This window comes from Nerophis lumbriciformis, linkage group LG05 (genome assembly GCF_033978685.3).
Source record: "Nerophis lumbriciformis linkage group LG05, RoL_Nlum_v2.1, whole genome shotgun sequence".
NCBI classification, from domain to species: Eukaryota; Metazoa; Chordata; class Actinopteri; order Syngnathiformes; family Syngnathidae; genus Nerophis; species Nerophis lumbriciformis.
Window position 1 is genome coordinate 47,458,229 of NC_084552.2, and position 13,045 is coordinate 47,471,273.

Genomic DNA, 13,045 nt, shown 5'->3' on the forward strand with positions numbered 1-13,045 from the left:
GTTGTGTTTTACACTGTAACATATTTAATGCAGTAACACAATAAGCTAGAAGTATTAATAATAATAGTGTCTTGTGGTGCTGCTGTGTGTTGTTGCATAATGTTAACCTGCCGCAGTAAAAGTACTTGCTCTTCACAGTAGTGCTGGTGGGGTTGTAGTATGTTCTAACTGTAACACAAAGTAGCGCCCTTGCTGTACAGCATTGTAGTGACACAATAACTTAACCATTGCAAATGAACGCAGTACAGTAGTGTAACTTGCCATCGTAAACCCCAGGTGTCAGGTTCAAACACTGATGACATCTATTAAACAAGACAAGAAGCAAGGAATTGAACACAGACAGAATTCAATTTAGCTCAATTGAGGAGAAACGCGTAGACGCTGTACCCTTTTACAGTGTCTCACCACGCTCTGACGAAAGATTGTACGCCTCATCTTTTATTTGGACTTTCCCTGATTACATGGCAACAGCTGTTTCTAAGGGATGGGGGTTGTAAACAGCCATCGCCTTTGGTTACAAAACAGTTCAAAGAAAAGGTCGTAAAACAGTTCAAAGAAAAGGTGCCTGGAGGGAGGTCAGGCCCTGCCTCCTCTCCGCTTTGTAGATCTCGGGTAAAGACAAAATCTTCCTGTGGATTACAATAGAAGAAAGAAACCGACGCCTTCATGTCGCTTCCCATCATACACAGTGGAGTTTTACAAGCCTTCTGCTTGGTAGGATCAAAGACAGCTGTTGTCCTCTCGCAGGGCGAGCTGAACTCAATGTAACACAAAGTTTTGTGATAACTTACCGGTAGATACAATTATTCTGACACCAGGTAGTGAGCTTTCAGGTGCCATTGTAGCCCTATGACATTGCGTAAACTGTTACATGGTGTCCTGCGTTGTAACGTGATAACATAGTAGCAGCACGGTGCGTAACGTGGCATTGCGTACATACCATATAAACGTAGATGTAATACAGAAAAGCTTTGTAACACTAAATAGTGAAACATTAGCGCTGGTATTAGTATCATATTGCGTAGCAGCTATTAGTACAATGAAATAATTAGAGGTGTCCCAATCCAATATTGGATATCAGTCGGATATCATAAAAAAAACAACTGTATCTGCATCTAAAATCTCCGATATTAGCACTCCTTTATGGGCAGTCCATTCCAGGCTCCAAGCATCAACAACATCTGCATCAATGCAAAGAAGCCTCCTCACTGAAGCGGCTAGCTAGCACGGCCGCTGTAAATTTTTAATCTTCGCTTCCATGGCAGCAAATGAGCTACATTTCATACAAGTATCCCTGAAGTACAAGGAAAAGCTAGCATGCGACACCCCTGACCTGAGCCAGGAGCAGGACACAAAAAAAATCATGCTAAGCCAGCTTGAATGTAATATCGCAAAACATTCAAATAAGTGTTTAGTGTGCTTTAACAGAAGTGTGGCAGGAATCGTGATACTGCACAGTGAAGAGTAACCAGCTGTAAACCAGAATTTATCAAGTATTTTATTACAGCATCTCCAGAAAAAATAATAAAACTATTACTCAGAGAGTACACGTCAGAAAACCGGAAATTACACAAAATGTTACCGCAAACGTCACACATACTGTATACAACAAAAATGGCACCCTTTTTTTGTGATATATATTGCAAAATGTTGCAATATATACTGTATCTCGATTTTTAGGCTTTAACTTGGGAGTGGTGCGTAATACTGGATTTAAATATTTAATTCAATGTTTAAGGTTAAATTGGTCAGTTTTTCTCATACAGTATCTACTGTTGCTCAATATTGTTTTCTGTTTGAGTAATATCACTTGATCATGCCTTTTTTAACATTCCACACTACAAAATAAGTAATAAAAATATGTATGATTCAAGGTGATATTGTATCACTTCAGGGGCAGCACGGTGGTAGAGGGGTTAGTGTGTCTGCCTCACAATACGAAGGTCCTGAGTAGTCGTGAGTTCAATCCCGGCCTCGGGATCTTTCTGTGTGGAGTTTGCATGTTCTCCCCCGTGACTGCGTGGGTTCCCCCCGGGTACTCCGGCTTCCTACCACCTCCAAAGACATGCACCTGGGATAGGTTGATTGGCAACACTAAATTGGCCCTAGTGTGTGAATGTGAGTGTGAATGTTGTCTGTCTATCTGTGTTGGCCCTGTGATGAGGTGGCGACTTTTAGCTGAGATAGGCTCCAGTGACCCCGAAGGGAATAAGCGGTAGAAAATCGATGGATGGATGGATGTATCACTTCAATATCGTGTCGGCCAATACTCAAGGCTGCAATATCAATATAGTATTGGGGTGTCCCAATACATCTGTTTCGCTTTCAATTTGATACAGATATTAGAGTCTTAAGTATTGGTTGATTCCAATATTGAGCCGATACGATATCAGCAGCAATCATACATACATGTGTTATTTTGTAGTGTGGAATGTTAGAAAAGATTTGAGTGAAATTAGTCAGAGAACAACGATAGGCACAAAACAATAACATATTTATCATTAACAATCTGTAATGGACTTATGCTGTCTTTAACTTCAAGTGGAGTTGTTATTGTTGTTTTGGCGACACCTAGTGGCCACAATAATTTAGGACGTTAAGCTCACGAAACAGTAAGTTGAATGATGCGGACACGTTTTTTACTGGATACTTTCTAATACGTTTCTGCCTCGGAGACTTTGTATGTGTAAGTAATATGCAAATATTATTTGATACTTGTTTATATTGATAAATGTGCTGTTTTAGACTGCAATATTGTTTGATGAAGGACACTTATTACATATGTCTAGCTTGTGTGTTATTGCGAGCTTAGCTCCGAGTAGCCTATTGCCTACCGTGTTTACCTTTTGTGAATGACTTGACTAAAATAGAAGAAAAGACCAACCTTGTGTGCTCATTGGAGGACGTTTAATTGTTAACTGGCTGTCCAGCTTAGCACAAGTAAACACGCTGTAAAACTGCTTTTGTATCAGACATCATATCACTCATTTTACATGCAAGCACATTTTTTACTGATATCGGAACTATATCACTATGGGATGTGAAAAAGTTGTATCAGGACAGCCCTAGAGATAATGTAACATTGCGAAATAGTGGACCATAATAACAAATTATAGTTATTGTGCGGAATGTAGTAATGTAGTATTTTTACGTTTACTATAAAGTCGTTTTTTAACCCTTAAACATCAAAAGTATATTTAAAGTGTGTTTTGCCTGGGCTGAGGCAATCACAGTATGCATTCGTAACACGGCGTAATTAGCGGCTAATTGCATCTTGTTCCAGTGTTAGCGTGACGCGTGTTTCCACTCAGTGTTTGTTAAATAATAAATGGCCTTTGATTGCTCCTGCAGCTATGGTGTCTTTTTACAGCTCTGTTTCCCAAAAGATGATTGATGCTGGGTATTTGTTTTACTTTAGAGGGAGAAAAAAAAAAGTCCAATATTTATCTGTCTTTGTTTTCTTTTGTGTCAATCACAACCACTTAGAGCAGGGGTTTCGAACTCAATTTAACTAGTGTATAGTCTGGGTGAGGTTAAGCCCCATGAAGTATTCACTTTAGAATCACATGATTCAATTTGTTAACTCCCTCTCCCAGCAGCTATAGTGACCCTTAGCTATGGTAGGCCTTAAGCCATTGTAAACGTAAAATTAAATGTTACAAATTGTATATTTTGACACTGAACTGACCAGGAGATGGTCAAAGACACTTCTGCTTGCTTACAGCAGGTTGCTCTTTATGTGTTTGCTGTGCTGTCATATTTGTAGGTATTGTAGTTAGTGTTCTTTCTAGTGGGGTTCAAGTCTATCATCGTTTATGTAAGTTTTAGCCATCTAGGATGTGCGGGCCGCAGTTACACTAAACAATGAAGTTAAGTAGAGGGCCACATAATATCGAATAAAATGTTGAAGTGTTCACATGACTAAGAGGTCAGTGCGTGAGCCTCCATTCCTTGTCCTCTGAAGTCACATTACCATCTTCCCTCTGTGCCCCATGAACGCCTCCTTTCTATATGTCTCTCTTGTATGTACGCCTTCTCTTGTCCTCGTCTTTCCCAGTGCAAGAGCCGCCGTGTCATCTTTCTTGCAGGGAGAAGTTAACGACATGTTAATTCTGTGGCGAGGTCTTTTAACGGGGGACGGAGCGATGGATCGACCCACCGATGGTCCATCCATGGTCCAGTGCTCCCTTTTTGTGCACTGAGATGTGAGGATATTTGGTGCCCGTTTGACTTGAAACGTCCACCCTTCAAGTCAAACGAGGCGGCGAATAGCACCAGTTCACATTTCTGCTACTGCGCTGTGCTTGCAGCTGGCAGGTAGATAAACAGATAGCTCCAGAGGCAGGCGTCTATCCATCAGCATACACATAAAACTACGGGCACCTGCACATAAATATTGCATTGAAACATTAACAGCTCCTCCATGCTGGTCCAGAGGCCATCAGTCATTATTTCAGCAATAACCTCCAGTCCCTGCTTGACAGTGCAATATCTTTTTTAGGGTTAGACCCTTAGGGCCCTGATAGACATTTTAGCTCAGTCTGCTTTGAAATGCTTATTTTGTGATAAAATGTATTTGAGTCACCTATAAAGTCAAACAATAACACAAACACTCACACACACTCACACACCGCCGCTCTGTTGCTGATCCTTGTTGCCTTTCCTTAAAGCCAGCTGACTCCTCCTCGTCCTCCTCCTCTTCGTCCTCCTCCTCTTCCTCCTCTCACCCCTCTGTGGTAAGACCAATGGTACGCTTCGACGGTAACCTCCGCCGCCTCCCCGTACCGCCACCCTCTCCTCCATCCATACATCCTGCTGCCCTCCGCATGACACCCCATCACTGTTCTATTTGCGTCACCCATTTTCCATATTTGGTGATGCAACACCTTCAGCTGGAGCGACTTAAGTTGCCATGGCGCCCGCTGTTTTCCCACCCCCTGCTTCGCTTTTTGGGTGTGGTGTCCACTGCTTTGTCACACGATCATACTATTTATCTATACACTTGATGTCACCTCGGCTTTCTGCCCCACGCTTTCATCGGTGCAACGGCGCCCTATGTGGGCCTGTTTTATATATGTTTACTGGTGTATTAACGTCCTCAGACTTTTCTATGAAATATTCCAGAAGGTTGTCATTTTCCAGAAATGCAGTTATTGACAATTGGTATCTTGCATTGAGGTTCAGATGGAAACATATTAAAAAAAGTATTTATGTGGTGAATTATTACACTTTTTAACCTTATGTCCCCTAAGGATATATAACGATAAATGGTATTAATGATAAGCTGCAGTCAAAATCCTGTATTTATTAAAATTTTTATATTTTTTATATATGTAAGCCGCACCCATAAAAAAATATGTTTTCATATATTAGCCGCACCGGACTATAAGCCGCAGATATGTTGTGAAATTAGCTATTTACACAGAAAGATTTTGTAAATGTTTATTTACATACCTGAATTGTTTCCAATCTGTGCCTGAAACACAGCAGTAAAGCGGCTGATCAAACAAAACAGAAGTCATTGTCATGGACCCACGAGATGTGGAAGCTAGCTCTCTAATCAACTAAACGTACTCAATACCTTCAGGGTAACGTTTTGGTGAATTTACTGAGGAATTTGTGAAACTGGCGCAATACAAAAAGAATGCCATTGTGAATAATACTGACACAGACACTCCTAAACATGTGAGCATATTAGCTAATGCTAACGATGCTAGCTTCGTTATATTACGATAGCACGTACAAATATGCGTGAAAACACTGTGTGTAAAGTTTACAAACGTTGCTTGGAGTGATGAAGGAAGAATCTTTTCGAGCAGAAACGCTATGGACTAATAGAAGATGGAACGGCACTTGTACTTCCGGTTCAAAGCACTAAAAAGAAGGAAATACTGTAGGCCAGTGGAGTCCAAACTACGGCCCGTGGGCAAATTGCAGACCGCCGGCATTTTCAGTTAGCCCGCGAGACGTCATGAGTTTCATAAGGTATACATTTTTTCCTGAACAGAAATGTAACTTATGTGCAACGCTTTGTCAAGGTTCACCTTTCTGCTTTTCTCATCAGTGGTCGCCCAAAGTGGGTCCATTTCATGAATGATTTGGTTTACTTTCACAAGATTGACATTTGTTAGGGCTCCAAGTGCTGGGGGTCGGCGTCCTACAACTTTTTATAAAAAAAAAATGTTTTTATCCCGATTGCATGAACAATCTGTGACTCAAACTGCAGTCAGTGGGGCCAAATCAGTCCATAGGGGTAAAAAGTGTAAGCATTGAAAATGTTCCATTCCTGCATGATGATGGTCTTTTAAAAATACCTGCAATACAGACAATTATCCATGAAAGTGATGTGGAAAATGATAACTTTCTGGAGTACATAACAAAAAATGGATGATGGCATCTTGATGGAGCACATGGTGACAAATAGATCTTCTTACATGTGTTGTAATAATAATTATTATAATATGTGTCCTCTTTTCTGTCTTCTTTCCAGGTGTGTGCAAAATAATATGTTACACTTGTTTTTGTTTTTTGTGGAGTTTTTTTAAGTCCCTTAGCAGCAGCAGCAGCATAAATAAATAAATGCGTATTAGAATAGCACTCAGCAAGATGGCTGAATATTTTATCACCCACTGCTGGGACGCAAAGAAAAGCCGCCGCTAAACCTTGTCAACTGCCAATGTTCCTTTCAGAAAAAGTCTAAATATAAATGTTGAGGCTGCACGGTGGTCGCTAGAGAGCGAGCAAATAAAAAAAAAATTATGTGAATTTATACCTGCTGTAATATTTGAATCCACCTGAAGCTGCCTGTTTCCTTTTACATGACTGATGTATCTTCCTGCAGGCAGCATTTAAATCGTACTCCTCGATTTATAGAGCAGTTTATCCTGAATGTGGCGTGTGCCTCGCTCTCCGAAAAAAAGGAATATCAAATCAAATCGTCTTTTTCGATATTTGTTTCAAAAAGCAGAACGAAAAAACGGACAACAAATCATTTTTTCTTCATTTTCGATTTAGAGTACAGTTGGAAAGTTAACAAAACAAATAGCGAGCATATAAACTTGCTTTTTGAATCCATTTGGACGGCGTGGCGCGGGTTGGGAGAGTGGCCGTGCCAGCAACCTGAGGGTTCCTGGTTCGATCCCCACCTTCTACCAACCTCGTCACGTCTGTTGTGGCCTTGAGCAAGACACTTCACCCTTGCTCCTGATATGTTGTGGTTAGGGCCTTGCATGGCAGCTCCCGCCATCAGTGTGTGAATGTGTGTGTGAATGTGGAAATAGTGTCAAAGCGCTTTGAGTACCTTGAAGGTAAGAAAGCGCTATACAAGTATAACCCATTTACCATTTATAAATCTAGTTTACCTGGAAGTACTTAATGTTGACTTGGGCTACAAGAAGAGAGCAGGATGGAGGAGCCAGCCCAAGTTCACGTAAAACTAATTCCAGGTCGGTGTATGCCAATAGATCGGCCACAGATCAGTATCGGCAGATTTTTATAAAAAAGTATGTGATTGTCATTGGCGATTAAAGCCTTTTAATGTTGATCATAAACGCAGATCCCCTTTGGCTGACACCATATTTATTTTTAGTCCCCCGGTTGACTAACTAGCAGCTAATTGTGTCTCTCCATACAGTGTGGAGACACTCCCTTAAGATAATAATAATTACCTCCCTTACAGCAAATAAACTGATTTCTTTGTATCTTAAGTACCATAATCAAATATTAGGATGGTGATAATCATGTTGCACACTGAGAGCAAGCAGGAGCAGGCATACTAGCTAAGCTGAAACAACAGAATAAATAAATAAGTGCTTAGTGAAGTTTATAACGTGTAGATGGGAGCACCTTACAACATAATCTAAGCAGTTATTAACAGGAAATTAACAAGTAGATAAATAAGAGAGATGATGATATTATAAAGGTGTTAGCATGGGCAGATCCATAAATTGATGGTGTCGACACCAATATCAGAATATGGTTGGTACAAGAGTTTTAGGGCGATTTTTGTATTTTCATAAAATTATTTTATTTTATTTTTTTGTTAAAGTTTGCAAATTCAGGGAATAATTCATTGGACACAGAAGGACTTTGAGGGCAAAAACCAAATTATTTAAATGATGTGTGGTAGTTTTTGTTTAGTCTGTACTATTGACTTTGTTCTGCTCAAGCAGTTGTATGTAATATAAGAGAATAACAAACTTGTTTAAATAAGGTGCTGGTATTTTTAAACTGTCAACAGTACTCACCCTAAATTATTGGAAAAAATTACAGTTGGTACAAGAGATCATAATTGGTATTAATATCGGCCGATCTCACTCATGGAGGATCGGTATCAAAATCGGCAGCATAAATCCCTGATCAGAACGTCTCTACTTCCAGGTAATTTTAGCGTATCACAAGGATTGTAAAAAAAAGAATCTTATGCTTGTTATCTGTTTTGTCCAATTTTCAACTGTGTGCAGAATTTTTTTACTTTTTAGACTGGAAACAAATTATGAAACTGTTATTTTGTTTTCTTAGTTTCATTAAGAAAAATTAACAAACGATACACAAGCTCCATACTATCCGTGGGGGCCCCATTTTGTGAGAATAAGCACATGTAAAATGTCAATTAATGAATGACTTCATATAAAATTATTTTTCAGACTTATTCTTAGCCCCTTCCTGCTCTGTCTCTGATGAAAATATAATAGTAAATTCCTTTGAACATTGTCACAGTCCCCCATGACGCGCAGCATTAATGCACTGGTCTTGTAAGTTAGACCGAGAGAATTCGATCCATGGTGGAAGTTGAGGCTGAAAGGTTTGCTGATTTATGTTCTATTCATGTTCAGTTTGTTGTTTTGCATGCAAAATAACTGTTAATCAATGTATCTTATTAAATTAAAGTTTGAGTTAAATAGAATAAAAATTATTTCACACAAGTAACGTGTGGAACAAAATGTTTTATTAGCGGGGGCTTCAATTAAATTATACTTAGGTTCCCGATTTAACCAGGAGTGGCCATGACTGGGCTTTCAAGACTTGCACAGCCATGATAGTTGCATCTATTTGTTGCCATTTGATGCCACACATATGGACATAAATTATGTTTAATAATGTATTGACTTGTGCACATTTGTGTTCATTACTCAAATGAATTATATTTAAAAAAAAGGGTCTGCAGAATTCAGAGGAGAACGCCAGGATCTCCATCACCTTCTTCCGGCTGTTCCGTGTCATGCGGCTAGTAAAGCTGCTGTCCCGCGGGGAGGGGATCCGTACCCTCCTGTGGACCTTCATCAAGTCCTTCCAAGTGAGCGTCTCAACAAACTCATGTAAAAGTGCAGTAACGTGTCTACAAGTGGATTCTTCCCCTTTTGCTGCAGGCTCTACCTTACGTGGCTCTCCTTATAGTGATGCTCTTCTTCATTTACGCCGTCATCGGCATGCAGGTTAGCGTCCTCCTCCTCCTCCTGCTTGATCTTGGAAGCAATTGCTCTGTAATTTAGTAAGACGCTTCACTTCCCCACGCAGATGTTTGGCAAGATAGCACTGCGGGACCACACGCAGATCAACAGGAACAACAACTTCCAGACGTTCCCTCAGGCGGTGCTGCTGCTCTTTAGGTGAGGAAGAGCTTTAGACGCTTCTTATCGCCTCCACTATTGACGTTTGTGTGGGTTCATTAGACGATAGAAGAGGTGTACAGTCGTCCCTCGTTTATTGCGGCTAAATTCTTGCAAAGTACTGTAGGATTATTATTAATATATGCCATATTTTCACCGTTAGAGCATTATAAAGTGTTAACGACTTTCTAAATATGTTTTTTCAACATAATTCAAGTCCTCTAAACACGAAATATCAGACATATAGTCACCTTTACACTTCTTCCACCTAATATATAGCATCGAGTGTGTTCTACTAAAGACTACAGTACTCACTGAAGGAATTATATTGTCACAGCAGCACACATGACACATATGAGATGGCCCAACATTTGGTACCCAAAGTGCCAGATTTAGCCCAATGATTACCACAAGAACAATAGTACTGTATGTACATAATAATTTCAATAGAATATGATATAAATAGAGCCGGTTATAAATAGGATAGGTTCATGGTTAATAGGTTATAAATATATCATATAAAAATAGATTCTGATCTGACCTGCAATGAAAATTTAATGTAAAAATCTAATCAATCTTCTTGCTTTTATCGTGGCTTGAAAATGTAAAGTTATTTTGTTCTGCAGTACATCTCTAATGTCAATGTTTGAATGAAAATAATGATAAATCCTAATCTAGTTTAATATGAATGCAAAACTCCCCATATTACTTTCAAAATAGTCTTTATTTTGCAGTCATCTGTCCAAAATTGACCAGAAACCTTTATGGCTGCCAGGTGTGCGACAGGTGAGGCGTGGCAGGAGATCATGCTGGCGTGCTCGCCCAACCGGCCGTGTGAGAAAGGCTCCACCAATGAGAACAGCACAACCATCGAGGACTGCGGCAGCCAGTTTGCCATCATCTACTTTGTCAGCTTCTACATGCTGTGTGCCTTTCTGGTCAGTCCCTCCGCATTTAAACACCACAAAATAGAAATGAGACAAACGTCAGATTCTTATTGTAGATCATCAATCTCTTCGTGGCTGTCATAATGGACAACTTTGACTACCTGACACGTGATTGGTCCATCCTGGGGCCGCATCACCTTGACGAGTTCAAGAGGATCTGGGCCGAGTACGACCCGGAAGCCAAGTGAGTTGATGTGACGACATCTGACAAGTTAAGAGTTGGGAGGTTACGGCTGATTTTTGTTGTTTGCAGGGGGAGAATAAAACACCTGGATGTAGTCACCCTGCTCAGAAGAATACAACCCCCACTCGGCTTTGGAAAGCTGTGTCCTCACCGGGTCGCGTGCAAGGTTAGCAAGAGCAAGTACACTCTTAACATTTCAGAAAATGTTTTATGACCGTGTCAATAGGTAATGTATACTTTAAAATAGTCAATGAACAGCTTGCACAGGCGTGTATACAGTATTTTGTAGCCACTAAAAATGGTCAAAACACAGACATTACTGTTCAAATAAAGTTGTTTACAAAAGGTAAACATGGTAGGCTACAGGCTACTAAAAGCTAGCAGCTACACAACAGCTAAGCACACAATAGCACACATAATAAGTGTACTGAAGTGAAGTGAATTATATTTATATAGTGCTTTTTCTCTAGTGACTCAAAGCGCTTTACATAGTGAAACACAATATCTAAGTTACATTTAAACCAGTGTGGGTGGCACTGGGAGCAGGTGGGTAAAGTGTCTTGCCCAAGGACACAACGGCAGTGACTAGGATGGCCAAAGCGGGGATCGAACCTGGAACCCTCAAGTTGCTGGCACGGCCACTCTACCACCCGAGATATACCGCCCCATTCAACAATATTTCAGTGTAAAACAGCACATTTGTCTATATAAACACATATCAAATAATTATATTTACATATGACTTACACATATAAAGTCTCCAAGGCAGAAACATATTAAAAAGTATCAAGTAACACATGTGTCTGCATCATCATCTTAACATCATGAATTATTGTGACCATTAGGTGTCACTTAAAAACACAATTACCATTCCACTTCAACTAAAAGACAACATCAGAATCAGAATCGTTTTATTGCCATTGTTTGAGAACGGGTTCACAAACTAGGAATTTTTCTTGGTGCAATCGTGCAACATAAAACACATATAACACAGATTTGGTAATAACAAGAGCTGTAACTGAGCCATCAGATCTTTTTATAGACTTAGAAGGGATTCAAAGGAGCTACTTTTAGGAGTTATTGTTCATGTGCCTGATGGCCGAGGGGAAAAAACTGTTCAGGTGGCAGGAGGTGTGGGTCTGGATGGACCGTAGTCTCCTGCCTGAGGGGAGAGGGGAGAATAGTGTGTGTCCAGGGTGAGAAGAGTCAGCTGTGATCCGATCCACATGCCTCCTGGTCCTGGAGGAGAACAAGTCCTGGAGGGATGGGAGCTTGCAGCCAATCACCTTCTCAGCAGCACGTACGATGCGCTGCAGGCGATGCTTATCCTGGACTGTGGCGCCGGGGAACCACAGGGTGATGGAGGAGGTCAGGATGGACTCGATGATGGCTGAGTAAAACTGCACCAGCATCTCGGTCGGCACCTTAAGTTTCCTCAGCTGCCGCAGGAAGTACATAAATCCATTCCAGACCGTTAATAATACATAGGTTCATCTTTTCTTTTTCTGTTTGACTAATTTCCATTTTGTAACATTCCTCACTACTAAATAATACAAGCATGTGTGATTCCTGCTGATATCATATCAGATCAATCGGCTACGGTATTCGGGACACCCTGAATGATAATGAGCCCAAACACGCCTCTAAAATGACCAAGTGGCCTTGCTGATGAAGTTGAAAGTGAAAGAATTGCCAAAAAAAAAGAAACCACTTGAGCACCTGAAGGAAGGAAGGAGGAAAGGAAGAAAAGAAGGTGAAGGAGGTCAAGGTGTCTAACGTCAACCAGTGATGTCATCAAGTGGCCAACACTACATATTCACACCAAAAACACAATTTGATCGCGTAATGGTTATGTGTTGACAAACTGTTAGTGGATTGTCAATATACATTGCTATACAAGCTGCACGCTGACTATTCTAAAGTATGTTCATTTCTAAAGCATTGTCCCTTGAGAAGATAAATCGTAGATAAGTTGCTGAAATGTGCAGTACTGCTGTCCAGTAAAATATACCGAGAGACGTCTGTTGCCTGTTGTAGCGTCTAGTGTCCATGAACATGCCTCTGAACAGCGATGGAACGGTCATGTTCAACGCCACCTTGTTTGCGCTGGTCAGAACCGCACTGAGGATCAAGACGGAAGGTAACGCAGTTAGAATTGATCAACTTGGCTGATGCTCATGACAGTGTGTGTGTACTTTCAGGTAATCTGGAGCAGGCCAACGAGGAACTGAGGGCCATCGTGAAGAAGATCTGGAAGAGAACCAGCATGAAGCTCCTGGATCAAGTCGTGCCCCCTGCTGGCGGTG

At 40.7% G+C, this 13,045-nt stretch overlaps 1 protein-coding gene across 4 annotated transcripts in view; it reads left to right on the top strand.

Moving 5' to 3' along the window:
- cacna1c (calcium channel, voltage-dependent, L type, alpha 1C subunit) overlaps positions 1–13,045 on the top strand; it is a 261,395-nt gene that overhangs the window by 232,330 nt on the left and 16,020 nt on the right. For all 4 annotated transcript variants that reach the window (XM_061959443.2, XM_061959444.2, XM_061959445.2 and 1 more), the window contains 9 exons: positions 4,671–4,748; positions 9,158–9,295; positions 9,369–9,434; positions 9,517–9,608; positions 10,384–10,546; positions 10,612–10,739; positions 10,809–10,905; positions 12,777–12,879; positions 12,941–13,042. In XM_061959443.2, the coding sequence (XP_061815427.1) occupies positions 4,671–4,748; positions 9,158–9,295; positions 9,369–9,434; positions 9,517–9,608; positions 10,384–10,546; positions 10,612–10,739; positions 10,809–10,905; positions 12,777–12,879; positions 12,941–13,042 (967 nt within the window). The remainder of the gene's footprint in view (positions 1–4,670; positions 4,749–9,157; positions 9,296–9,368; positions 9,435–9,516; positions 9,609–10,383; positions 10,547–10,611; positions 10,740–10,808; positions 10,906–12,776; positions 12,880–12,940; positions 13,043–13,045) is intronic.